Source organism: Drosophila miranda, chromosome XL (assembly GCF_003369915.1).
Source record: "Drosophila miranda strain MSH22 chromosome XL, D.miranda_PacBio2.1, whole genome shotgun sequence".
NCBI lineage: Eukaryota > Metazoa > Arthropoda > Insecta > Diptera > Drosophilidae > Drosophila > Drosophila miranda.
In genome coordinates, this window is record NC_046673.1 from 10,518,259 (window position 1) to 10,544,343 (window position 26,085).

At 44.1% G+C, this 26,085-nt stretch overlaps 2 protein-coding genes and 1 pseudogene across 2 annotated transcripts; 1 reads left to right on the forward strand and 2 right to left on the reverse strand.

Annotated features, from left to right (window-relative positions):
- Positions 1 to 1,070: 1,070 nt before the first annotated feature.
- LOC117194915 lies at positions 1,071 to 4,515 on the reverse strand (annotated as a pseudogene).
- A 1,809-nt stretch (positions 4,516 to 6,324) lies between these two features.
- LOC108164764 (protein ALP1-like) lies at positions 6,325 to 8,083 on the reverse strand. The gene is made up of 4 exons (XM_033390737.1): positions 7,798 to 8,083; positions 7,346 to 7,735; positions 7,183 to 7,285; positions 6,325 to 7,101 (listed from the first exon to the last, which is right to left on the reverse strand). Exons 2-4 carry the CDS (start codon positions 7,434 to 7,436, stop codon positions 6,552 to 6,554), a joined length of 744 nt encoding a protein of 247 aa, XP_033246628.1. The 5' UTR covers positions 7,437 to 7,735; positions 7,798 to 8,083; the 3' UTR covers positions 6,325 to 6,551.
- Positions 8,084 to 9,057: 974 nt separating this feature from the next.
- LOC108164611 (cap-specific mRNA (nucleoside-2'-O-)-methyltransferase 1) lies at positions 9,058 to 12,293 on the forward strand. The gene is made up of 2 exons (XM_017300451.2): positions 9,058 to 9,810; positions 9,874 to 12,293. The coding sequence occupies exons 1-2, from the start codon at positions 9,159 to 9,161 to the stop codon at positions 11,580 to 11,582; spliced, it is 2,361 nt and encodes a 786-aa protein (XP_017155940.1). The 5' UTR covers positions 9,058 to 9,158; the 3' UTR covers positions 11,583 to 12,293.
- The last annotated feature ends 13,792 nt before the right edge of the window (positions 12,294 to 26,085 follow it).

The following is a 26,085-nucleotide window of genomic DNA, read 5'->3' on the forward strand; positions in this document are numbered from 1 at the left end:
TCATAGAAAATGGCCGTATCTATGAGATTGCTGAATCTGGATCAGATCGGATCATTTTCATAGCCAAAAGGAACAAATTAATTTTCAGTGGCTACGCAGCGCCCGACGACATGTTCAGACACGATTTCTGTCTCTCCCGCACGCACACATTGTCGCCCAATGTAGCCATACTGACTATGTATCGAGTATAAATGTAGAGTTGCGGTCGCCGCAGCAACTCACAACGTTCCCCCTCGTTTAGTGGCAATGCGTGGTACTCTTGCTCTTGCTAATTTTGACCTGGTCATACTAAAATAGCCCAAGCTTCGACATCCATTAACTTTTAATATTTGCCCATAATAATCCTTCACAAACCCTAGGCAACTCAGCTCCTGAAAACATAGACACGAATTCTTTCATTTTTGCCAAAATCCAATGTCTTGCAATCAATATGAACGAAGATGCACAATGTATATGAAAAATAATCTATATTTAGATTCTTTTGAATTAAGATATATATAGACATATGTACATACATATATGTAGATATATAGATATACTATGTAAACTCTGTAAACATTTTTTAATACTTTACTTTTCTTAATTAAGCACTTAAATACTTTATCTCAATTGGGACAGAAGACCTAACGCCGTTAATGTTTTTTTAAACTCTACTAGCTTGTAATTTTGTATAGCCCTTTAAAGAGAACTATAAAATAGGATAAGTTTCAGTGTATCCATAGATCTAAGAGTAGTCTGAGATACCAACAAAGAAACTCATCTAAAACTTCACACCTTTTTTCAACTAGCTTGAGTATGCTACATATTTTTGTTAAGATTTTTGCAATTTTAACTTCCTTCAGATCGAATCTATTCACTTTCGCTTCGTTGAAAGGCTAACCATGATCAAGAAATAAGTGTAATAAGCTACGTTGCGTACGTACATAAACCGACTTCAGTTTGGTCGTTGCAACTAGAACTGGAAAGAGTCGGACTGAATAGGTGGTATCCTACGTTGTGAAAACGAGAGTCTCAAGACACGGCGACAGTCTTTGATGATAGAAATGAAAGATGAGTGAAAGCAATTTTGTTGTTCTGAGACAGTCTGTTGATACTGATTTTATTTAACAGAACTAATTCTATTTACAATCAAAAAAAGGTGCAAAAAGTTCTGAGTCTGTAAGAATACGGTAGTAATGAGTAATGCTCCAATATCCAACATTAGTTGAGATACATCAAACTCGTACATCGAATTTAGTGTTTTCTTGCGCCTTGCTCTCTCTCGATGCGTTTTAGTACATCATCCATATTGGTGACCAGCTGTTCGAGAATTTCTTCAATCAGTGTTACGCGATTTGTTAGACTAAGAGATAGTAAAGAAAACCAAGGTGATTTCAAATAATAAATGGCACTAATCAAAGTTTCGGAGCTCTTACTGAAATAGTTCCTTGTTTTGAACATCGGGGGGAACCTCTTCAAAGTAACGGGCGCTGAAAGAGATATTTAGCTAAAATTAAAAAGGGACTGGTAAGTTTACTCTGGTAAATATACTCTGCTTGGGTTATGTTTGCTAGCACTTTAGGCTCTTCAAATTCTGCGATCGTGCCATCCACATCAGTCTCATTGACAGAAGCAGTTCGGCGGGTAGGCTGAACCCGTCCCTTCCGGCCACAGTGGACGATCCAGTAAATGGCTGCAGCCAGCTTCTTATAGATATATGAGCCCAATTGACTGCGCCCTTGGGTAATTTCACTCTTTACCGAGTTATAAGTTTCCATGATGATGGCTAGGAACATGTTCTAGTGGAATACAACTTATGGTAACCGACAAAACTCATTCGATGTTCAAAGCTTACCAGCAATATAAAAAATACAAGTAGAATGTAGGTGAGAAAGTAGATGGGACCCAGCACCCGATTCGCTTGCTCAATGAGATTATATTGAAAATCGCCTAGGATCATGCGGATCATGGTCAAGACTGAAGTGACGAAGTTATGAAAATCTGGATGCTTAGTGCCGAAGAGCAGAAGACCCAGTTGAGCATAGGCCAAAAAAACAATGCCGAACATAAGACTGAAGCCAGCCAAGTCTTTGGAGCACTACAAATGTTCAAATAAATCATCAAAAATTACATCTATTGAAATTAAAATATTAAAAAATACCCTTCTTAATGTAGTTGTAAACTGAACAAGTGTTTTGTTGAAACTGATAAACTTGAATATTTTTATCCATACAAGAAAAGCTAAAATGGCCATCATATCCACATAGATGATGTTCACAAAGCAAAGAACATCGATACTTTGATAGCCCGTGTGCCTCTTGGCATTTCGTGTAAGGGCACCAACTTGGAATGTATGCCAGACGTTGTAGATCAAGGCCAGGTAGCAAAGCTAGGAGTGGAAAGGTAGATTGCGAAGCGATGATTACAAAAATTGTTACCACTAGTACACTAGTACTGTCGAAGGAATGGAAAGGTAGATCAGGAAGCGACCAATAATGTTAATATTTACCACTAATACAATAGTGTCGATAACATTTAGCAACGAGCTGTAGTAAATTCTAATCCCCGACTTTCTTAATCCATTAATCTCACAGATAGTATAATAAGCGACCATGATATACCAAAATATATAGATCACAGTCATAGTCTGACTGGCATCGTTGAAGAAAGAATACTGCTTGACAGTTTGCAGATGCGTCTGTGGTATCACACCACCCGTGGGGGGATTTCGGCTAGAAGTCTGCTTGGGAGAGAAGCTTTAAATGAGCTGAACTTTAAATCGAAGCTGATCCCTACTTGACGCTTTGAAAGATGTCCGTATTCTTGTTGTACAGATTGAACTCCATCAGACATAGCCTTGAGCCGCGATCCAGCCAATTATCGTGCCTCAGTTTATTTATCTTCTCCAAATTATCGGCCTTGTCATAGGTCAGATCAGCGATGTAACCACCAGTACTATAGAATGCCAGCACTGTCCAAATCGGAGTCGCGTTCAGCTTGCCCATCGTGTAGAACTCTGTACCTTTGTGCGTACCGGTTTTCTCTTCTATCCCCGCCGAATAGGCGGCGTAGCAGGTGTTGAAGTGTCGTACGAAGTCGTCGCTCACTTGGCAACTCTCCCTGCGGACACGAATCTGCCGAAGGCGCGGGGGACCGAGCAGAAGGTTCTGGAGCAGATATACGCGACCATGGAGATGTGTGGTTGCTTTCGAGTTTTGTCTAGTACTGGCAGAACCATCAAAACCAGCTCTTTTGTCGTAGAAAGTTTGCTCGTCCAGCTCGAGGGCTTCAAGCGTGGCGGCTCCACCGATGTCTTCAAGCCCGGCATCTTGTGGTCGTTGTTCAAATTCCCCGTTCCGTTTCTGGGATTCATCATAATCGCGATCCACATACCCATCCTCCACATTCCAGTGATCCTCGCTGGCCTGACGCAACGCTTCAGCGTTTTCTTTACCGGTTGTAGTGTCATTTTGTTCTGCTGTAGTTATGGTCAAATCTCCGTGCAATGTTTTTATAAAGTTGTATACCAAATAGTCCCACCAATCTGGGACAGTGAGAATCTTTTCAAAACAGACCGTAACGGATGGAGCCACAACCATTTCGCGAGTGGAAAATAGTTTCTTTATAGTATCGTTAAAGTAGAACATGTGAGGGTGACGCACAGACAGAGTTACTGCAACAAAAATTATTTTAATCTTAATAGCGCTTGAGTTTAGAAAAATAGATGCAACATGTTGTTTGCTGACTTTTAAGATCATAGAAATGGTTATCGTATTTTAATCTTATCCGAGGTTTCTGAAGTAAGCATAATTGTTTTTATTAAACATGGAAGAATATTTAAAAACATTTTTTTTTTTTGCTAGAGTTGTTTGAATTTGCATACATGATTGATTAAACATTCGAGTAAACTTTCTAGTAATTATATTGTAATATTTATATATCAGAATATATACCGGTCATTATACCTTACGGATGTAAACACCTTGAATGTTAATCACCTACTCACCCAATGATGTCAGAACAAGAAATATGATGAACACTCCAAACTCCAGGAGAGCATCGCGCACTTCCTCATCAGTGGTGTAGAGAATGCGCGTTGATTTTCCTTTTTGGCCTTGGTGTATGTGGACTTCGCGTCCTAATCCATTAGAAAGTGAACCACTTTTCGGGGTCGCAACCAGTATCCCCTTTTTTCGTCCGAACAAGCCGCGTCTTTCCTCTTTTGCCGTCTCCTCAGTTACACCAGAAGAACGGGTCTGATCCAGAGGTGGATCTCCACCGGGTTCCGGAGCCTGACCACGGCTCGCGGCTGGTTTCTCTTCAAATGCCGTATTTTTCGCGGAAGGCGGCAGCGACCCTGCACGTGCTGACCTTGGAGGCGAAATAGGACTTTGAACCTGTCCATCCGGTCTTTGACCCTGACCCATTGACGCCATTTTTAATGCGAACTTTTCTAAGATATATTTCAGTTAAAATTATGCCCCAATTTGTTTGCAAAATCGAGTAAGGACTAAAATAAATCTTGAAGTTTAAGTAAAGATTGCTTGGATCTGGCCCAGGTATTCAGAAAATAAAACCAAATCCAGGAAACAACAAGCCGTGTGTCTACATTCATACCCGATACTCAGTTGGTACAGCTTTTTTTACATGTGTTTCTTTTTCTCAATTCCCATATTTCCTGTTTTCTATTCTCACCAGCCGTTTTATCTCATTTCCCTCGGCCAGAGCGCGCACACTGCACTAGGAAGAGTGTGTGTGATAAAGAGTATACGGAGAGCGTAGCGTAGCCAATGCAACTTCATTTGTTCCTTCTGGTTATAATACTGATCCGACTGCAATCTGGTGGTTATGATTCTAAGTTATTTAGTTTTTGTATCTTTAAAATTGTAGATGCCACAGGGGGCGTGGAAAAATATTAAAGAAATCCTAATTGCAAAAGATAAAAAATACATGACTTTGTGATGCATTAACATAAATTTGAAACCATTTTCAGGGCAGTTCAGCTTGTGATTTCTTTATAAATAATTTATTTTTTAACCCAAACTAAAATTTGGCTGGCAAATAACTAATCAGGGTAGCAACACTTTTCGTTTGTGCGCTTACAGCTGACGCAACCCGATTTGGTTATCGGAACGTTGGCAAGAAATATATTTTTGCGTTTAACTGTTCTGGTAACAGAAAAGCGGCCTCATCTAATTCAAAATTTGTTGACCTTTAGCAAGTTAGGCATTTTATGCAAACAAAGGCATTTTTATCACGCTGTATTACGAAGCAACCCGCTATTTTTTTTTCAGAATCCATGACAAAATGATACTTATTGATAAGAAATATTTCTGAAGACTGAAAACTTATTGATAAGAAATATTTCTGAAGACTGAAAACTAAAATCAAAAACGAAAAAATAAAGCATAATAAAGCAGAATTTTGGTTGGAATTTGTAGGTGATAAATTGAATTATAATCTGAGATGATCTGAGTTCGTACGCTTTTAATGTATATAAAATATAGAAAACAAATATTGTATCCTGGTTTTTTTTTAGTCGATTCGATAGTCTTTTTTTTAGTTAGCTCCATGTTTAGTAAAAAAGATGCGATTCATCCAATTTTTTGTTTTCATAACGATAACAATAAATATGTGGTCGCGAACGTACGACTAAGGCTTAATCTAGTAAATGGAAAAATCTGCGAAACGGAACGGAATATTCGAAAGCAGTTCATTTTTTTTTCTCTATTGGTGTTTTTAAATTGAATTTCAAAAATAGTATCGAGAAAAAGTAAATGGTCAGAACATATATTTGATCGATAATGTCTAATAATATTATTACACAATGCAGCAAACAAGAGAACAACAGCAGGCGGCAGGGTGAAATGGAGTGCCGCGCTTGAGAGCCTGCTGATTGACATATGGCAGGAGAAAATTGAAGATTTGCGCGGACCACGCAAAAATTCAGATGTGTACATGGAGATGGCCGAGTCCATGAAGGAGGCTGGGCCTGAGCTTGGATGGGGCGAGATAAGGACAAAGCTCGAGAACATGACCAAAAAATACAGGTTAATATTATTGACTCTGCCAAATAAAAGATTGTGAAACCTACTATTTTTGTATACTTTGCAGGATTGAAAAAATAAAATTGGACCGAGCGGGGGTGCTCCATCTGGGTGGCAACATTACGATAAATTAAACTCATTTCTGGGGTGCTACCGGATAAACAACATGGAGCAGAGCACATTGGACAACGACAGTAAGTTTTATTAATTTATTGCTAAAAAAATATATTTCATTTAAGGTGTTCATTGCAGATCCTGATGAGTACTTTTCGGATATTATTGAGATGGACCTGGACGGATCTTGTAGCTCCAGCACCTTGTCTGGGCGTCCGCCAAAGAAAAAGAAAAAGACCGACATTTCGTGGCTGGCAGAGATCGCCCAGGAGCGTGTCGAACAACAAAAGGACCACCACAGATAGAAGGAGGAGCACGACGTTAGGCAGGAGAAGATGGTGCAGGACTTGATCAGCACCCAAACAAAATTCGACTTATTAGAAGTTGTAAAAAATAAAAATAAATAAGTTTTTAATTTTCATTACGGTCTACACAATATTTTGCGATTGCAGATCGTATCTGTTCTGCTGACTGATTAAAGTCAGCAGAACTGTTGCTGGTATCGGGCTCTTCGCGCTGCTCATTTGTTGCAAGCTCCCAATTTGCATTAATCGCGCTGTTGTGCATATTTAATATATTGTGTAAAATACAACAGCTCATTATTATGGCGCTGTTATTTTTGTGGTGGCTATCAAGACCTTTTCCGATTATTCGAAATCTGGCTTTTAAATGGCCAAAAGCATTTTCCACCACTCGCCTAGCTTTGGAAAGGTTGTCGTTAAACGTGCGCGGTTCCAAAGAGGCGGCTGTGGAAAACGGGTAAGGTTTCATCAGCTTTTTTGGAAACCTAAATGCCGAGTCCCCGATAAGCACTACAGGGGCGTTCACGCCGTTTATTTCCTTGGCTTTCTCTTTGAGTAATGCCGATGCTTCGATCTGTTTTGCAAGGCTTGACTTCTGGTATATCATCGAGTCATTGCACCTTCCTGCAGAGCCGATATTTACATATGTAAATCTGTACCTAAAAAGAATCGGATTTAAATAATTTAAGACATTAAACCAACTTGATAAATACATATTTTTGTGCAAGATATTTGCATACCTATAATCCACTAGGGCAAGCAAGACTGTGGAATACCAGCCCTTACAGTTATGGTGGTCTACTGCCTCAGCTGCTGGTGGTTTTATTTCGATGTGGCATCCATCTAGAATAAAAAGGAAGTGTATATGTAAACATATTATGGAAGTTCTTAGTAATTTCTTACCAATTGCACCTAGGCACTGAGGAAATCCAATCGCTTCGAATCCCTTTACGCACTCATCAATTTTGTCGGAAGTTAGGTAATTGGGCGACATGTACTCCTTCGAAAACTCGTGGATAAGTGCTCTGCAAAACTCGTGAAGGAGCTGTTTGGAGCCACACCGAAAAGCCTGCCAACTGTTCGGTACTCAGAGGACGAGCCCAAAGTGTATAGCGCAATGGCGATGCGCTTTTCCAAAGGAATTGCAGCTCGGCAGTTGGTGTCCTTCTTTCGCAGCACTTCAAGCCGATTCACTAAAATATCAAAGCAGGGCCTCTCCATTCGGAAACTCTCTTTGAAAAACGCCTCGTTGTTTTCTGGTACATCTTTCTCCCAAAATGTCCCGAACCGCTTCTAAAACCATAAAATATGTCCTTGTACTTTAAACTATGGTTGAAGTTAGTAGAAGTACTCACAAACGACCATAATCTTCCTGGCTTTTGTGTTTTTATGGCAGTTACCCAGTCAAGCATCTCATCCTCGTCAATGTTAAAGTCATCATCGACATCATCATTATTCATTGACAGCAACATTATTAGTTGGTGCAAGAAAATATTTTGCTGTTGAACCACAGCCGAAATAATTGCTATATCTTCATCATCCATTATAAGAACCAAGAATTAATAAATCTTCCGCGCAAATCTAATGAACTTGTTATTGGCATCAGCTGTTTTTGACGGATGGTGGATGGTGGATGGTGGCAGTGTGAATCGGAGTTTCACATCTTTTAAAAAATCCCTCCATTCCCCCGGGGATGGGCTCAGTGTGCAGAGCCTATAAATATCCTGAATATTTGTATACTTTTCACAGTATTTCTGGTATTTTCCAATATTTTTTAGGACGCGACTTGGTCCCACCCTCTTGTCCAATAAAAAAATGTAGAAATCGTGTAGAAATTCCAATTGGATCCATGCCCAGGCCACATCAAATTAGTATTCGTGAACGGTATCGAGTTATTTATTGTTTCAATTTCAATCTCTCAAAATGTCTGAAACAAGGCATAGAAAACGGTAAGCGGTAAAAAAGTAGACAAAGGAGGTTTTTCACACTGGCGCTTCCATGCGGATTATATGGAAAAAAAACCGTCAAACGTTTTTTAAATATATTATATAATATTATATAAAACTATATTTAATTTCATATATCCGCTAAAAAATGGCCAGTTTGTCCAAGAAAAAATTCTATGTATTTTTTCCACTAAAGTTGTATGGTAGTAGCCATTCAGAAAATACGTTAATAGAGCGAGCTGAAAATGCGCAAAGAATACCTTTTAAGCTGGAGGATAACCTATTCAACCGCCAATATGCATTTGATAAATGTATGGTGTTATACTTTTTAATGGATTAAACTTAGTTTAATATAAATTCTAAGCGGTATATAAATAAGCACCTAATATGTAGAAAATGTGTAGTTACCGTGTAGTTACCATGTAAAATAGTTCATTTTGTGGAAATTGTTGTTGACTTTTTTTGCTTAAGCATTTCAATATAAGCAATAACTTAACTTCGTCAATCAGATAAAATTATGTTTTCAGAGCTGAGGGTTCTGCTAGCTAGTAATATTCAACGGAATATCCAAATCGTAGAATATGATGGAATATGAATACAAATAATTCGTCAGTATATTTTTGGTATGTTTCGAAACTGTGAAGTATATTGCTGAGGGTCAGACCGTACATCTTATCGATAAATCCACGGCCACACTGAGCTCTATATAAACAAATTGTCTGCCGTACGGTTTAAGGAAACTTCCTTATTAGTTTATTCAGTGCATAGCCATGATGGAGGAACAGTCCGACGATGAGAACTCGGAGCCCACTCCAAAGAAGATAAAGCGGGAGTGGGTGAAGAGCTACTCCAACAAGGCCATGGAGATGATGAAAAAAATGGGCTATGAGAACGATAAGGGTTTGGGTAAGAGCAATCAAGGTCGCTTGGACCCCATTATAGCTGTCCAGCTGGATGGTCGTCGCGGTTTTGGCCTCAAGCTGGACGCAGCCCACTTAGCCGCTGGGCAATGGGACCCCAACTGCGAAGAGCTAGAGATGCCAGAGACATTTGCGTGGCTGACAAATGTGGGCTCGAATGCCAGTCATTATGCCATGGATCAATTGATGCGCTCCGTCGTGTTTGGTAAACGCAAAACCAATCTAGATGATGAGACCCGCTATTGTAATCCAGCAGTCCTCCATGACATCCTTACGGCGAAGTCGGCATTTGACGATCTTAACGACATCGAGAAACGCAGGGCCCGCTCTCGCTGCAATCCATTTGAGACCATACGCAGCTCCATTTTTCTCAATCGGGCCGCCGTCAAAATGGCCAACATTGACTCCATGTGCGACTACATGTTCACCAATCCCAGAGATCTCGAGGGCCGTCCTCTGGTGGATCCCAAGGACCTCCTCTACTTTACAGACATGTGTGCGGGTGAGTTAATGCCAATCGGGTGATTCCAGTTGGAGTTCTTCTGAATGTGCTCCTCTTTCCCAGGCCCCGGCGGCTTCTCTGAATATGTTCTGTTCCGCAAATTGTGGGAGGCAAAGGGATTCGGATTCACGCTGCGCGGTGCCAACGATTTTAAGTTGGAGAAGTTCTTTGCCGCCTCCCCCGAGTCGTTTGATACCTACTATGGCATCAAAGATGATGGGAACATATTCGACGACCAAAATCAGGATTCATTGAACGAATACATACGCCGTCACACACCCGATGGCGTGCACTTTGCCATGGCCGACGGAGGATTCTCAGTGGAGGGCGAGGAGAACATACAGGAAATTCTGTCGAAGCAGCTTTATCTCTGCCAGTTCCTCACCGCACTCAAAATATTGCGCAAGAACGGGAACTTTGTGTGCAAGGTGTTCGATCTGTTTACACCGTTCAGCGTAGGTCTTATCTACCTGATGTATAAATGCTTCCACCAAATCGCAATCATCAAGCCAAATAGCAGTCGTCCGGCCAACTCGGAGCGCTACCTTGTCTGCAAATACAAGCAGGAGGATACCTCTGCCATTACTAATTTCATGAATAAAATCAATATTATGCTTAACGAGGAGCGCGACAGTGATAACGACATCCTTGAGATATTCGACGCCAACGAGATCGCTGCAGATGCAGATTTCATACACTACATCATCGACTCGAACAATGCCATTGGAAAGAAGCAGATTGTGGGTCTGCGAAAGATCGCTACCTTTGCCAAGAACACGGATCTGAAGGAAACACGCCAGTCGGAGGTACGTCAGGAGTGCCTGAAGCGCTGGGTACTGCCCGATAAGCTGCGTCAGGCGCCAGAAATAAAACCAACAGATCGCCTGCTCGAGGAGCTGCTCGTCGATTGGTGGCAGGATCGCAGCTGGCTCAATTTTGCGCCAAATGAGATGAACAATGTGGCAGCCCTCTCCAATACCGTGCAGAATGTCAGGGACTGGATATTCATGCCGATCGGGCGGGAAGAGACCAACATCAATAGCTGCAGCCTCTTCATGTGCAAGTCACGCGGTAATCTTCTCCGCTACACCGAGCACAAGAAGTGGGAGCTGGTCGAAACGTCCTTTGAGGTGCAGGCTCGTTCCATATTTTTCGGCCAGATCGTCTTCGAGTTCTATGGTGAGGGGCGCACCATTCAGCGCGTGCCCGCTCTGCACATCATCGACGGGATCTGCCTGGGTGGCATCGACATCCGTCGTCGTCCGCTATGCGATCGCATCAGCATGTGCGATAAGTATGCGCGTAGCTTGAACAAGCCGTACAAGAAGGAGCGCAGTTGCGGTCCCTTGCGCAGCAAGCCATTCTTTCGACTGCAGGACATGAACACCTTCTTTAGCGAGATGCGCCACTATGTGCTGAAAGACAATTCGCAGCGCTTCGGCTTCTCCCTCGATGACAACAAGTTCTTTGTTCCCGGCAGCATTCTCATGCTCTGCGAGTTGAACCAAAGCTATGTTTCGGCCAAATCGCGCTCTCGCAACCAGGTCTACTATTTCAACACCAAGAACAAGGAGTCGTATTATAAGGATAATATACCCAGCAAAAAGACCTCCGAAATCTTTGCCTCCTTTCGCCAAAGCTACGCGCGCCGTGCACTCTGGAAGTGGACGAACCTGCGCCAGGTCGAGGAGCATGCCCACGAGGACAATCCAAAGATATTGTTCCGCAGCCATTTCATTAAATTTATCGCGGACAAGTTGGCCCACGCGTAAGCAACATCTGCAATTGCATATCCATATCAAGAATGGACATTGCCCGTAGTAGATCTTAATATTATCTATATTTAAAAAGAAAGTACATATTTTTTCGCCTGCATAGGATTTATCTGGAGGTTTTACAACAGATCCTGTATTTTACTTATACGAATTAAGTATCTGACGAACATTTGTCCCCAGGAGCTGTTCCAAAAATTTTAATTTTCTGTATCTGACGTTCATATGTAACTATATACATAATTATTTGTAAATTTGTGTCGAACCGAAATCAGAAGATTTTTCGTATGGCAATAGATCATACCAAAAAGAAGACAGTCAAGGTTTGGCATGCCCTTGCCGAAATTTAGCTAGTTTTAATTAATGTTTTTTTTTTGTGTTTGGAATGAAGAACCCTGAAATTGTGGATGAAATACCACAGAGAATCACTTTAAAAATATATATGTGAGTTTCGAGTTTCAACTCAGATTTTTGACAAAATACCAATTATCTTTACATTTAACTATTTGTGTGTACCCCCCCGAATTTTGTATACCCTTTGAACGGTTTGAACACCCCTTGAAGAAAGCGAATGCATGGCACAAAATGAATCAAGCATGCATATCGTCTCTGTATAACTCTTATTATGATTATTTTTCCGCAAGCAAAACCAACCAATAATAAACAAGTTTGCGTTGCCGGAGAGCATTACTGGATAAATAATCAAACAAATGAGAAGAATTGTAAGCATCGAAGATATGCTGATTCTTAAATTCGTACGCATTATACACCATCTCCCTCTGACACCATTGCTTTTACAGAATTGTTTACGAGATCTTATTATTTATCGGCTGCTTTGACTTCTGTCTAGAATTTTGAGCCCCAGAGGCACCCCTTGCACCACACCCACTCTCCCATTTATTTCATTGAAGTTTGTAATATTATAAGTGTAAATAAATGGAAATAGCCAACAATAAATAAAACGAGGGGGAACGTTGTGAATTGCTGCGGAGACCGCAACTCTACAGTTATACCCGATACTAAGTCAGTATGGCTCTCCTCCGGCAGACGCCGCTAATATTAAACGACACGACAAAGAGTGCGTGCGAGAGAGACAGAAAATCAGTCTGAGCGTGACGTCGGGCGCTGCGTAGCCAGTGCAAATTGATTTGTTCCTTTTGGCTATAAAAATTATCTGATCTGGTCCAGATTCAGCAATCTGATAGATATGGTCGTTATCTATGATTCTGCGTTTTTAGTTTTCTCGAATGTGCAATATTGTGGATGCAACAGATTTTCGTCCTTTGTGGGGGCGGAAAAGGGTGGGGCGAAATTCTGAGATATACGTTTTATAGTGAGATCTAACAGAAGTGCGGATACCAAATTTGGTTACTCTAGCCTTAATAGTCTCTGAGATTTGTGGATGCCCCAGATTTTCGTCCTTTGCGGGGGCGGAAGGGGGTGTGGCGAAATTTGGACACGAAACGGTCAAGGTCCGATATCACAGGAGTGTGGATACCAAATTTGGTTGCTCTGGCTCTTATAGGTTCTGAGATCCTTGAACTCATATTTTGCAATTGGCAAAGCCGACCATGAAACCTGTGTGTTAGAGAGAGACAGAGCGAGAAAGAATGAAATTGTTTTATTGATTCTGGCTATAATAATTATACGATCTGGTTGAGATTTTACACTCTAGAACATATAGTCATCCTCTACGATTCTGCGTTTTTGGTTTTATCGTATCTTTAAAAATGTGGATGCCACAGATTTTCGTCCTTTGTGGGGGCGGAAGTGGGCGGGGCGAAGTTTTGAAATATTTTTGTAGCAGTGACATATCACAGAAGTCTGGATCCAAAACATCGTTGCTCTAGCTCTTATAGTCTTTGAGCACTAGGCGCTGAAGGGGACGGACGGACGGACGGACGGACGGACAGACGGACGGACAGACGGACAGACAGACAGGGCTCAATCGACTCGGCTATTGATGCTGATCAAGAATATATATACTTTATGGGGTCGGAAACGATTCCTTCTGGACGTTACACACATCCACTTTTACCACAAATCTAATATACCCCAATACTCATTTTGAGTATCGGGTATAAAAACCAACAAAACCGCAAAGGAGCTCGGTACTCCTCTTAAAGTACCGGAGGGACAAGCCAATCCCTCTGCACCAGCGCCTGGAAAACCGGGTCCAAAGAAGACGGGGAAGGAGACTGAGTCGGTCCACCGTCTTCAGGCAGCAGCCGCAGCGAGGGGGGGCCCGAAAGGCCAATCGGGTCCTTCCAAGTCGGGTGGCTCCAAGGGCGAAGCGGATACCGGGGTGGCTGCCAAGCAGAGCGTAATCGCGGCTGGTAAGCGCACCGGGACCGAAGAACCCATGGGAGCCCCGGCGGGCAGCGTCTCTGCACCACGGGGAGGAAAGCCGTCGTACCAGGACAGGAGACGAGCGGCTTTCATCCTGTCCAACGAAGACCCGAACTTCAGGGCGTCAGCCGAAGGAAAGGAGCAGAGGCTGTGGGCCTCCTCAATCCTTCCACTGTTCCAGCCAGCCAAAGCCGGAAAGGGCGCAGCCAAGGCCCCCAACAAGCGGCAACGCTCAGCGGAGGACCCCGCAAATCAGCCAGGCCAAGCCCAGCAAGCCAAGCGGGTGAAGACCCACCTCACGAACCGGTCGTTCGCTGAGGTGGCGAGGGGCAAGACCCTGATCGGTGTCCTGGACAGGGGCGCCGAGGACGGCCATGTCCCTCGCGATAAGTGGCACCTGGTGGAGAACGAGCTCCAGGACCGGTTCCTACTGGAACTGGAGGAGAACGGCGGACCACCGCCAAAGTGTGAGGACGCAGTGTGGCATCAAGGCAAGGTGAAAGCCATCGCCTGCAAAGACGCTCGCTCTGCGGCCCTCTACATGAAGGCGGTGGCGGCCCTCAAAGAGGTCTATCCAGGGGCGAAACTGGAGGCCGTGAAGTGGGAAGATGTCCCTAGTCGCCCGAGAGCCAGAGCGTGGGTCTCGGCTAAGCCTGCAGAGCCTGAGAAGATCCTCAGGTTACTGCAGGTCTGCAACCCCCACCTTCCTACAGCCGATTGGAAGGTGGCAAAGGTGGAGGATATCCAAGGGCAGAGGCGCCAGATCATCCTCATCCTAAATGAGGAATCCATTGATCTCCTCGCAAAGTCGGACGGTGTAGTGGATTATGGCTACAAGAAGGTCACCATATCCACTTACAAGTCCGATCGCAAGGGCAGGCAAGCGGAGGTCGAGCCAGACCCGGAGCTGCCGGAGATCCCGAAAGAGGGGGCCTCGTGCGAGGAAGACAACCCGGCGTCGGATGCGGCGTCCATGATGTCGGACGACATCTTGGACGACTACGCGTTCGACGAGAGCGACCTAGCCAGAGGTCTCAGCCACATCGTTGTCGGGGAGGAGTCGGAGTCCCCTGACAGCGATCTAGAAACAACAATGGTGGAGGCGAGCCTCAGGAATGTCGTTGACGCTCCTGCAGATAAACCTCCACCATTGTAAGGCAGCATGCGCTGCTCTACTGCTCCACCTGGCCAAGGGTGGAGCCGACATAGTCCTCATTCAGGAGCCCTGGATCCTCGGAAACAGGGTCTCCGGTCTGAGGACTTCTGACTACAAGCTATACGTAGCTGAAACCGCAGGTAAAATTCGTACCTGCATTCTTGCAAAAAGAGAGTTGCACTTATTTTTGCTCCCAAATTTCAGCAATGAAGACCACACCGCAGTGAGCCTCGAAGGCCAGGAGCGCTCACTGAGGATCTGCTCCGCATACATGGGGCATGAACAACCAGACCCCCCTCCACACGCGCCTCTCCGGGCTCTAATCGCAGACTGCTCGGCCAAGGACATCGGCCTAATTGTGGGGTGCGATGCCAATGCACATCACTGTCAGTGGGGAAGCACTGACACAAACGAAAGGGGTGAGTACCTTTTCAGTTACTTACTGACCACTCAGATGGTCTTATTAAACCGGGGTAGTGATCCCACCTTTATTATTAAAAACCGCAAGGAGGTCCTGGACCTCACGCTTGCCTCTCATGAGATACAGCGTAACATTGTATCCTGGAGGATCCTGGAAGAGCACTCCTTCTCGGACCACAGGTACGTGGAAACTGTCTTCTCCTTCTCAGTACCGAAGCCAGTCCGATTCCGGAACATCAGGCGGACAAACTGGACTCGGTACTCTGATTACCTCTGTCGTGTTCTCCCTGAGCCCCCATCTGAGGAGGAGCTCTCCACGAAGGCCACGACTCGTCATCTTAAGATCTTTACCGACGCCTGCAATAAGGCGCTCGACAAAGCATGCCCCTCTGGCAAGAACAGAGGCCGGAAGAAACCTGAATGGTGGAATCCGAAACTGGGTGAACTCCGGAAAGCCTCCCGGAGACTCTTCAATAAAGCTGAGGCTGAAAACGTTGAGCAAAACTGGGCCGAATACAAGGCCAGTCTGTCAACCTACAACAAAGAACTTAGAAAAGCCCAGCGCGCCTCCTGGCGTAAGTTCTGCAGCGAAATCGAGAGTAACTACGAAGCCTCACGCTTGCGCAGAGTTCTCTCGAAGACAACACCCACCCTGGACTAATTGAGGAACACCGACCAGTCGTGGACTACGTCCAGCGATGAGTCGCTAAATCTTCTCCTAAATACCCACTTCCCTGGCTGCGATGAAAACAGACCCAACTACCTCGCGCCTCCTTCTGTCGCCTCAAATGCCATCCTGAGACTGCTAAGCCAGGAGAACATCTCCTGGGCGATCAGAAGCTTTAAACCCTACAAGTCCGCGGGGCCAGACGGCATTTTCCCTGCCCAACTGATTCACGCGGGACATAAAGCCATTAACTGGCTCAAAATAATTTACGAGGGAATCTTCTCCCACGGGTGCATTCCTGACACCTGGCTTCAAACCAAAGTCGTATTCATACCCAAGGCAGGCAAGCCCTCGCACACTGCCCCAAAAGATTTCAGACCCATAAGTCTATCGTCTTTTCTTCGAAAGGCGATGGAGCGGCTCCTGGGGCTGCATCTCACGGCGTGCATTCCGTCCAGTCTGATCTCAGACTCCCAGCATGCCTATCGGAAGGGAAGATCCACCGAAACGGCCCTACACTCGATCACATCGATCATCGAAGCGTCCCTTAACTTTAAGGAGTACACCCTAGTAGCCTTCCTCGACATAGAAGGCGCCTTTAACAACATCCTTCCGACCGCCATCACGGGCGCACTGACGGATCTGGGCGTTGACTCCAGGACGGTGAGCCTGATCGATCAGATGCTACAATGCAGGACGGTTGAGGCATCACTGGAGACGTCAACGTGTACCAGATTTGTCAGCAGAGGCACACCGCAGGGCGGAGTCCTCTCGCCCCTTCTATGGAACGTGGCAGTGAACACACTGCTGCGGGAGATAGAGGGGGGTGGCTGCCGTGTGGTGGCGTACACGGACGATGTTGCCATAGCATTCTCCGGAAAATTTCCGCAGACGTTGTGTGAGTGCATGACAAGTACTCTCACGAAAATGTCGAAATGGGCAGACAAATGCGGGTTAGGCGTCAACCCGTCTAAAACGGAACTGGTGCTTTTCACTAGGAAGTACAAAGTTCCGGTACTGATTCCCCCAAGACTATGTGGGGAAACGCTAGTCTTCAGCAACAACGCCAAGTATCTTGGCCTAATCCTCGATAGAAAGCTCGATTGGAAATTGAGCATAGAGGATAGAGTAAAGAAGGCCACAGTGGCCCTCTATACTTGCAGGAAAGCCATCGGACTAAAATGGGGAATGACCCCCTATATAGTTCGGTGGCTCTACACCGCCATCATACGACCAATCATGCTCTATGGAGTGGTGGTATGGTGGCCAGCCTTAGACAGAAGGACATGCCTCAATAAACTCAGCAGAGTTCAACGCATGGCAGAGCTATGCATAACTGGCGGGCTACGCACTACTCCAGGGGAAGCGCTGGATACTGTGCTGGACCTCCTCCCTGTGGATCTCATGGGAAAGAAGGTGGCAACACTTTCCGCCCTCAGAATGAGAGAAGCCAGACTGTGGAAAGCATCCGCGGTTGGGCACTCGGAAATCCTGATGGGACTTCCGCAATTACCAGAGAGGACAGATTACTGTATTCCTAGTGATCACCTCTCGACGCCCTTCCAGGTATCAATCCCACCTAGGGAGGACTGGGAGATGGGCGAACCAGGACCTGCAAATGCGGTCCACTTCTACACTGATGGCTCAAAGCTAGACGGCCGCGTGGGAGGCGGAGTCTACTGCAGCGAGCTGAACATCAGTCATTGCTTCAGGCTCCCGGATCACTGTAGTGTGTTCCAAGCGGAGGTTGAAGCCATCAAGGCCATTTCGATCGTCTCCAAACTACTTCTAGATACGCACTTAGTGTGCGTCTTCTCGGACAGTCAAGCAGCTATCAAAGCTCTAGGCTCAATATCGTCGAACTCAGCGACTGTAAATGGCTGCACGAGATCGCAGAGCAGTTAGATCTCTTCCTTATATGGGTCCCCGGCCACAGGGACATCGAGGGGAACGACGCCGCCGACGAGCTAGCCAGGCAGGGTACTACGATTCCTCTCCTATCGGAGAGGGAGCAAGTAGCGATGCCCTTGGCTACGTGCAGGCTCCTAACGCACGAATTGTTCGAGCAAAATGCCAATAGGAGATGGCAGCAAACCGTTTCCTGTAAAGTCTTAAGATTGATACAGCAGAGCTGTATAAACTCAGCAGAGCACAGTGCTCTGCAGTTACTAGAGCCATTACGGGACACTGGCAGATCGGCACTCATGCCTCTAGACTGTCAATCCCTCATAACGACTTCTGCAGGAGTTGTCGCGACGAGGAGGAGGAGGAATCGGTCCCCCACTTCTTCTGCCACTGCCCAGCCCTTGGAAATCGTCGTCTTCGTATTCTCGGGGCCGCTTTCCTCACGGACATTTCGGACCTGTCCGAAATCAAACCAGGGACCTTGTCCAAATACATCCAAGCCACCGGATGGGACTGCCCTTAACCTGCAGTAGTATGCTCTCACGGTTCGGGCAACGCGAAGGGGCACTTGCCCATGCGGCAACACAACGGACCTTTTATAGGTCCAAGTGAGCTTGGGGGCGGGAGGCTCTTATCCCCCCCCCTCCCGGCTACCGCCTTAACCTAACCTAACCTAAGTAGATTGGGGAATTCTTTAGTCATTTTGGCGTTGACTACATATTTAAGCGCTTTCTAGTTCAATATTTTTAGTAAATCTTTAGCATTGTCTTTCTATTGGTGGGGTCCAGGGTCCGGGGTCGGAAGTTGTCAGCAGCAGAATTCGCTGCATCCGTGTAGCTTAATTAATCACCCGATAAATGGACGAAGAGTGTGGCCCGGACGCGGATGCGGATGCGGATGAGGGGGCCCCAGTGACTCTGTGCTGTTTACAGTTGGAGCCAAAAAAGCAAATGGTCCGCTCACGTCCCCGCTTTGGGGGCAATGCTTCTGCAATTCATGCCACACACAATACAGTTACACATTGAAGGAGGCGCAGAGGTGTGAAGAGCGGCTCACGAATGTCCATCGGACATGCGCCAGTAATTAACGTCCCATTTTGGGTTAGATTATCCATGAATAATTGGGAATGACGATGGTCGCGCCTGTCCAATCCCTGGCCATGGCAGCTCACAGTTAGGTGCAACCATAATGGATGGAGGAGCAGTCCCCGGTTGGGCTGAGCTGGTTTGGGCTTGGGTTGCGCAACTGCACCAGATTGATGATGGCCCGGCAAAGTGTACGAGTGGTCCTCCTTCCCCACCGTGAGTGTTTTGGAGACTGAAAACTTTGCTAATTGCTTTTTGGCTACGGCAATGGCGATGGCAATGGCGATGGGAATGTTGATGACGACGAGAGCGGGGCTTCAGTTTTCAGTTCAACTGCAACGCACAGTGGTCCATCGGGATCCAATCGATATACAGTGATAAAACAGTGCAAGATATGTGATATGTAGATCGTTGCCAAATTATTTTTATACCATCGGCTTCTGTTCGAATTAAGATTGTTTTTTAGACGTTTTTTTTCTTAGTTAAATAATAATACAATAAAACTTATGGATAGAAAGGAAGGCTTTCTCAATCCAATAACAGCCGATTATCAAGTATATATTTTCTTATAAGTATATCAAGTTTTTTTCGCAATATTTTCTGTACAAATTGTGTAAAAGTTCTACAAAAGAAATGTGGTTTAATGTTAAATTACATACAGCCCCCCTCCAAAACTATTTACTATCGCATTCTGCTCCTAATCTCATTGAAAGTTTCAAGAACAAAGCGCGAGAATCAACCTGGGACCAGTGTGCAGTGTGTGGCATGTCCGGGCAAGCTGTGGGCATTGTGTTTGTGCTGTGCATTTAATTGTGCTTTTTTGGTTCGGCCTACGATTGCCGAATCAGCAGAGAGTTAATTACACACACAAACGGAGGACCAGTTAATAGTTTTATAAATTTTGCACACTTTGCCTGCTACGAGCATCTTCAATTGTCAAAACAAATTTTTGCAACTGTGCCGTTCATTTGTAACGGAATTACGGACAGCCCCAGAGACGACCCTGGCTCTCCCCATTCTTCTAACAGGCGCACGCTCCAATCCACTCCACTCCACTCCACTCCACTCCAGAGCTGTCGGGCCCTGCTCCCTCGAGGCCAGAGCACATGAGACCTCAGTGGGAGTTGAGTCGCACTAAAACTGGACGTGGACCATGGTCTGGGTCTGGGTCTGGGTCTAGGTCTGGGGCTGACCGCTGCCCAAATGCAAATGTCATTTTGTGGTCATTCGAATGAATAAACGAAATTAAATGCCAAGAAACGGAAAAGGAAAGAGTTTGAATGGCAGCCCAAGTGGAAGTCGTAGCTGAAGCCGTAGCTGGACCGAACCCTGGGCCACCCCTGGCTTCAATAAACCATTTGGGACCACAAATGATTGACACATATCGGAATCAACCTTGAACTAAGAGGGGAATTTCATCTATGTATAGAACAGAGTACGGTTAAAATATTGTTTCCCTTTTTCTTATGTAAGGTTTCCTGGTGATCAATTAGCCAATAGGATATTGATTGGTTTATAACAAATGAATGGGGTATATCGACATGGACTATGCAAAATCGCTGTATATATGATTCGAAAGCCATAATGTTAGACTACTCTTTGACGGATCTAAGCATTTACTTCACCATTGTAAATAATAATAATCAATATCTTTTATAATTTGTCACCAGTAACGAAATAGACATTAATGGTAGGTATGAATCGGCGCACCGTGGTCCTGTTGTTCAAGCTCACATACGAGTAACCATAAAACATAGCTTATCCGATGATATTTTTTCTTTCCTCATTATTTCCTCTCTTGTTTTGCAACGAACTCAAACCAAAGTTAAGATCTTCCAGAACGGCAAAAGACTGAGCTAGGGAATTTCTGGATTCCCATCTGCAAGATCCGATATGCTTCAGAGAAACTAGCTTGTGCCATCTAAAGTTTTGGGGAACTCCCTCTCTCGCCATCTCATCTTCTTCCACATCGTGCCCCTCCTATGGCCACGTCGAATGAGGTCATTGGCGAGCATAAGCATGCGAGTCGCTTTGAATTAAGAGTCCTTTGCCTGACTGGGACATCTTCCTCTTCGTGACGACTTGAGCAGTTTTAGAGGAGGTGGAGGAGGAGAAGAGTGGGTCCAGCAGATGAGTATGGGTTGTCGGATGCGTGGGTGGTGGCACAGAGACCACATTCGATTAGCGGAGTGAAGAAACTCGATGAGTTTTATTAGTAAATAATGGCAAATCATTTGCCAGTTGACACTTGCTGAATGGTCGAAGGAGGGCAAATTGGGGAGGATGTCGGGGGACATCTGGAGAAGGGAAATGTCAATGCCAGGAGCAAAACAAGGAGCGGGACTAAAGCCGAAGCCGAAGCCAAAGCCAAGAAAAGTCCTGCCCGTTGCGGCTGCTAATGAGCAACATTAATGAGAGCTATTTTTCATTGAAAGGACAATCAGTGTGACCATGTGTGCCTGTGTGTGTGCCTGTGTGTCGTAGGAAGAGAGAGTGTGGGAGGGTGATTGCTGATGAGTGGTGGGAGTAATGGCTGAGGAGGATGCTCTCCGTTTCTTAAGTCTCTTGGGTATTTAAGCGTCCAAAATGTAGCAAAGATGGCAATGACAGCAGGTGCTACACACATGCACGCACAGACATTCACACAAGCACACGCACATACTTACGCATGTGTGTGCATGGATGTACCGTTACACTGATGTCAGAGCCCATGAAAATTTAATACAATGGAAAAGAAAGCAAAGAATTTGTAATTAAATTAACCATTTGCTGCCTCTTTCTTTTTCTCCCACTCCTCATGATTTCTGCTCTGTTTAATACCCTTTCAGGGGTTATTACGATTCTAACTAGAGGAAAGCCCTCTCACTTTATATATTCCTCATCAAAGTCAGTACTCTGCAGTCGTCTGTCTACACACTCTTCTATATAAAATGGGACCCCCAAGCCAAACATATCATAAAATAGTCGTTGGAAAAATAAATCTTTGGATGAAAAGCTTATTAGTTTCTAGTGTGGTTTTTGTTTCAGGGTTAAGGATGTTACAGGATGACTATAAGACAAACATATGTATAATATATAATATTATCATATGTAAGAGTATTCAAAGCTTCGTTTCCCGATGCTATTATATGATGATTTTTTATTTTGTTGCTCTTGTTGTTTTGAATTAAATATTTTTGCCCTTTGCAGTGCGCGTGTGTGTGCCCTTCCGGGATGTGGCTGGAGTTGAGTGGGTCAGCGGAAACCTCAACAAATTCCACTTACGGCCGGGGAGTCCCAGACTCAATCAGTTCCTTGTCCAGCTTCAGGTTGTGGTGCTTCGTCTCCATCTCTCTAGCTGGGATGAGGTTCGGTTTTGGGGTTCAGGTTGTATCTGAGGTTCAGGTCCAGTACGACACTCTGGAGAGAAATGTGAAATGAAAAATCGACTTGCAATTAGCAAACATGAAACATGACTACCTCACAGCTCATCCCCCGTCTGTCTTTGAGGTATGTGTACAGACAGAGCCTGGCTCCGGCTCTGGAGCTACGAGGGAGCGCTCCAGGAGCTGGCAGCGTTGTCAGCATGGTTAATAAGTTACTTTCGAGATACTTTATTACTTCCTTGGTGGTGAGCGACAGCTGTGTGTGTGTGTGAGCTTTACAAAGGGTTGCCATTTCTCCACCCCAATCTCCTTCCGCCGTGGCTTTCTCTCTGTATCTCTGTCTGTGCGTGAGTGTGTGCAGTTTTTTAATTTATGCGATTTTTGACTGCTGTTGCCCACAGCGTATGAATGGGTGGAGATCCATCTAGAGGGGGTTGGTCGAGGGGGAGGCAAGAGTGCGTTGCACAGTGACATGCAGAGTAATTTAAATTCATTGAACGGGCAACGTATGGGATATAACCTGGAGACCAAACATCCTCGAATCTTCACGAAAATTGCCTAAAGGCATCATAGCAGAAACAACATTCATGTACATACAGTTGAACCCGCAGAATGTATCGTTATGTACCGTGTTTTTTTTCCGGTCAAGACCATTGTAATGTTGGAGAATGGAAAATATAATTCGGAGGACGAAAACAAACCTTGAAGCTAATCTTATTTTGCTATGCTGTTATATTTCAGTAGAATGATGTTTGGATTACAAAATCTCCCACTTTTTAAAGTGATTTTTTATGTAAAGATTAGCGAATCTCGAACCACAGTGTCGGGCTTCGATTGTCTATGCCTGGCGCACAAAAGTAGGCAATAGTTTCGTTTGCTGAACGTTATCAGGAGGACAGACAGGGTGCCCCCATGCACACACCCTGTACCGTGCAACCTCCGACCAGCAACCCCGTGGTACCCGCAGACTTTCGTCGAGTTCCCCATTCGAGTTTTTCCTTATTTATGCAAATGAAATCAATGCTTGTTGACGTATATGGATGTGTTTGTGCATGTGTATGTGTGAGTGTGAATGTGTTTGTGTCAAAAGAATAGAATTTTTCATTTTAAATTACATGCCAGCGCATACACACACATGTGTGTCGTGTGTGTGTGTGTGTGCAAAGAAAACTTTTGTTCGTTTGTTGTTGAAGAACTTTTGCATCGAGACTGAACTGAACTCCACTCCACTTCACTCCATTTTGAACCAAACCGAACCAATCTGAAACGTTCTGAACCGAGCTCCACTGCTGAAACGCTGTCGAACCACATTAAAGGTAACTATGCAAATATTTTTGCGGCTCACACGAGCAAACCCAGAAACCAAAGCTTGACCCGGACCGGGGGACCCAGACCCTGAACCGAAGAACCCTTTGCCCTCATTTGGAGAAGGCGCTTTTTCCCCCTTAGCCCTCTGTGCGCTTAACCCTTTGAGTGCTTAGGTGGTAGCCAAAAATATTCCATGCTGGTCAATAGCAAAACTACAGAGCACCCATTCCACTAGATCAAACCCACATTCAACCTCTCATTGAAGTTCGTTTTCGGTTCTAATTGTGTTGGGCCGTGTTCGCTTTTAGTTTTTTTTTTTTTGGCAATCACTTAGTCAACTTTCAACTACTTCTCTTACTCCGTGTTACAGCGTGTGTATCTTCCTCTCACTCTGAACCCATTTATAGCTCTTTTTCACGCTCAACCCATCTAAATTTCCCTTTCGCACACATATGTACACATGTATGTATGTAGTTGGAACTCTCTATGTGCGGAATGTCTAATGTAGCCACATAAATCAAGTGGCAGCAAACCAGAAAACATTGCAATCCTCACCAGTCCCCAATTTCTGCCTCTATGCCCCATGGGTTCGCCTTCATCCTTCATCGTTTAGCGGTGGACGGAGCTTTCTCCTGGTCAGTGCCCGGGCTAATTGAAATTAAAAATGTTGCCAAGAAATTGCTGAGCATTTTTCATTCGATTGCCCGGCCAAAACCCATCCACACCAAAAAAAAAAAAAAGAAAAAAATTTTCCTACTGATTTATGCTAATGTAAGGCAAAGAAAAGAGGAAATATTGGAATATTTGTAGCAAATTAATAAACGAAAAGAATCAATTAGGTAAATAATCGAGTATTTTTAGTTCGGACAGATATCTGAATCAATAGTTGGGTGTCTACCAAAGACAATACTGATGGTAGACGTTGTTTTTAGTAAAACTTTTGTACAAGGGCCTCATTTAAGGTAATATATGATACTCTTTTTACTTTGCTAACCGATGTCCATATCAGCCTTGCCTACTTATTAGTGAACTATTAAATTAAAGTAAATGTACTCACCGCCCCTGGGTAATTACTTACAAAAAAAAGTACAGTCCGTGGCTCAAACACCACGAAATATGCAACAGCAAGATTCAAGCCTAACAAATCTTAACCGCTGTACAGCACAACGGACTTCATTTGGGAAATATTTACTTTTGTGGTAGTAAAATTAAGTTGTAAAATATTCAGTAACGTGCTGCTTATTACTGAAGAAAAATCATATGATGATCGATCCTTTTTACGCACCAACGGGAGCGGAAGTTCACTGGCTATATTAGAAACATCCAAGATTATAAATTAATCTATTAAATAATTTATTTCTAATTAGCGTTCAAGACAACACGAAATCAGGTGTTGTGCCCACAACCAAACAATCAACAACAATGAAAAATTATTATAATGGCTAATGAAATATCAGGAAGAGTTTTAGAGCAAAACGTACACATGTACCCACCCTATGTACCTAGGTAAGATGTAAATAGCATTGATCCGACTTTTATTTGTACCTTTTTATTTATTTAACAGAAAAGGATAAGATGGTGAAGAGTGCTGAAGACACCGGGCGGGCCCCCTTTGAGGTAGTCTATGAGTTTGCATACACTCTAGAAACGACTGCTCACACGTTGGTGGTACCAAAACTCCAAAACAATTATAGTTTACAAACTGGTTGGGGAAGATCGGTTTACATACGTAGTACCCAAGTAGTTCTCTGCTTTCCTCCCTGCTTTCCTACAGAACAAGGACCTCTAAAACTTGGAAAAAGCAAAAATATATGAGCATAAATGGTAGTGGGTTTCTGGCATAAGCCTTGAACGCTTTCTCTCAGCGGTTAAACGCTGCTTTTGTTTTTATTTATCTGAATCAGTCTCCCATAAAGATTGATTGGTTTGTGTCCTGAATCTTCCGATCGATGGTCTCTAGTCCCATATAAATATTCCCCGAAGACCCGCATTGGAAACATCCAGACATCATGTTGTGTATATCCTTTATTTGGTATTCGAATTATTTATTTCTTGTAATATTAAAAAAAAAATGACAATGATCACATAAAATATTTTTCGTTTGTAAATTACAGAATTTTCTTGTCATACAATACAATATTATATTATATATACTCATATATATATATATATAATATTTTTTTTATTTATATTTATTTTAGTGTAATTTTGTTTATCATCATAATTTATGACTTCATTAAGTACAATG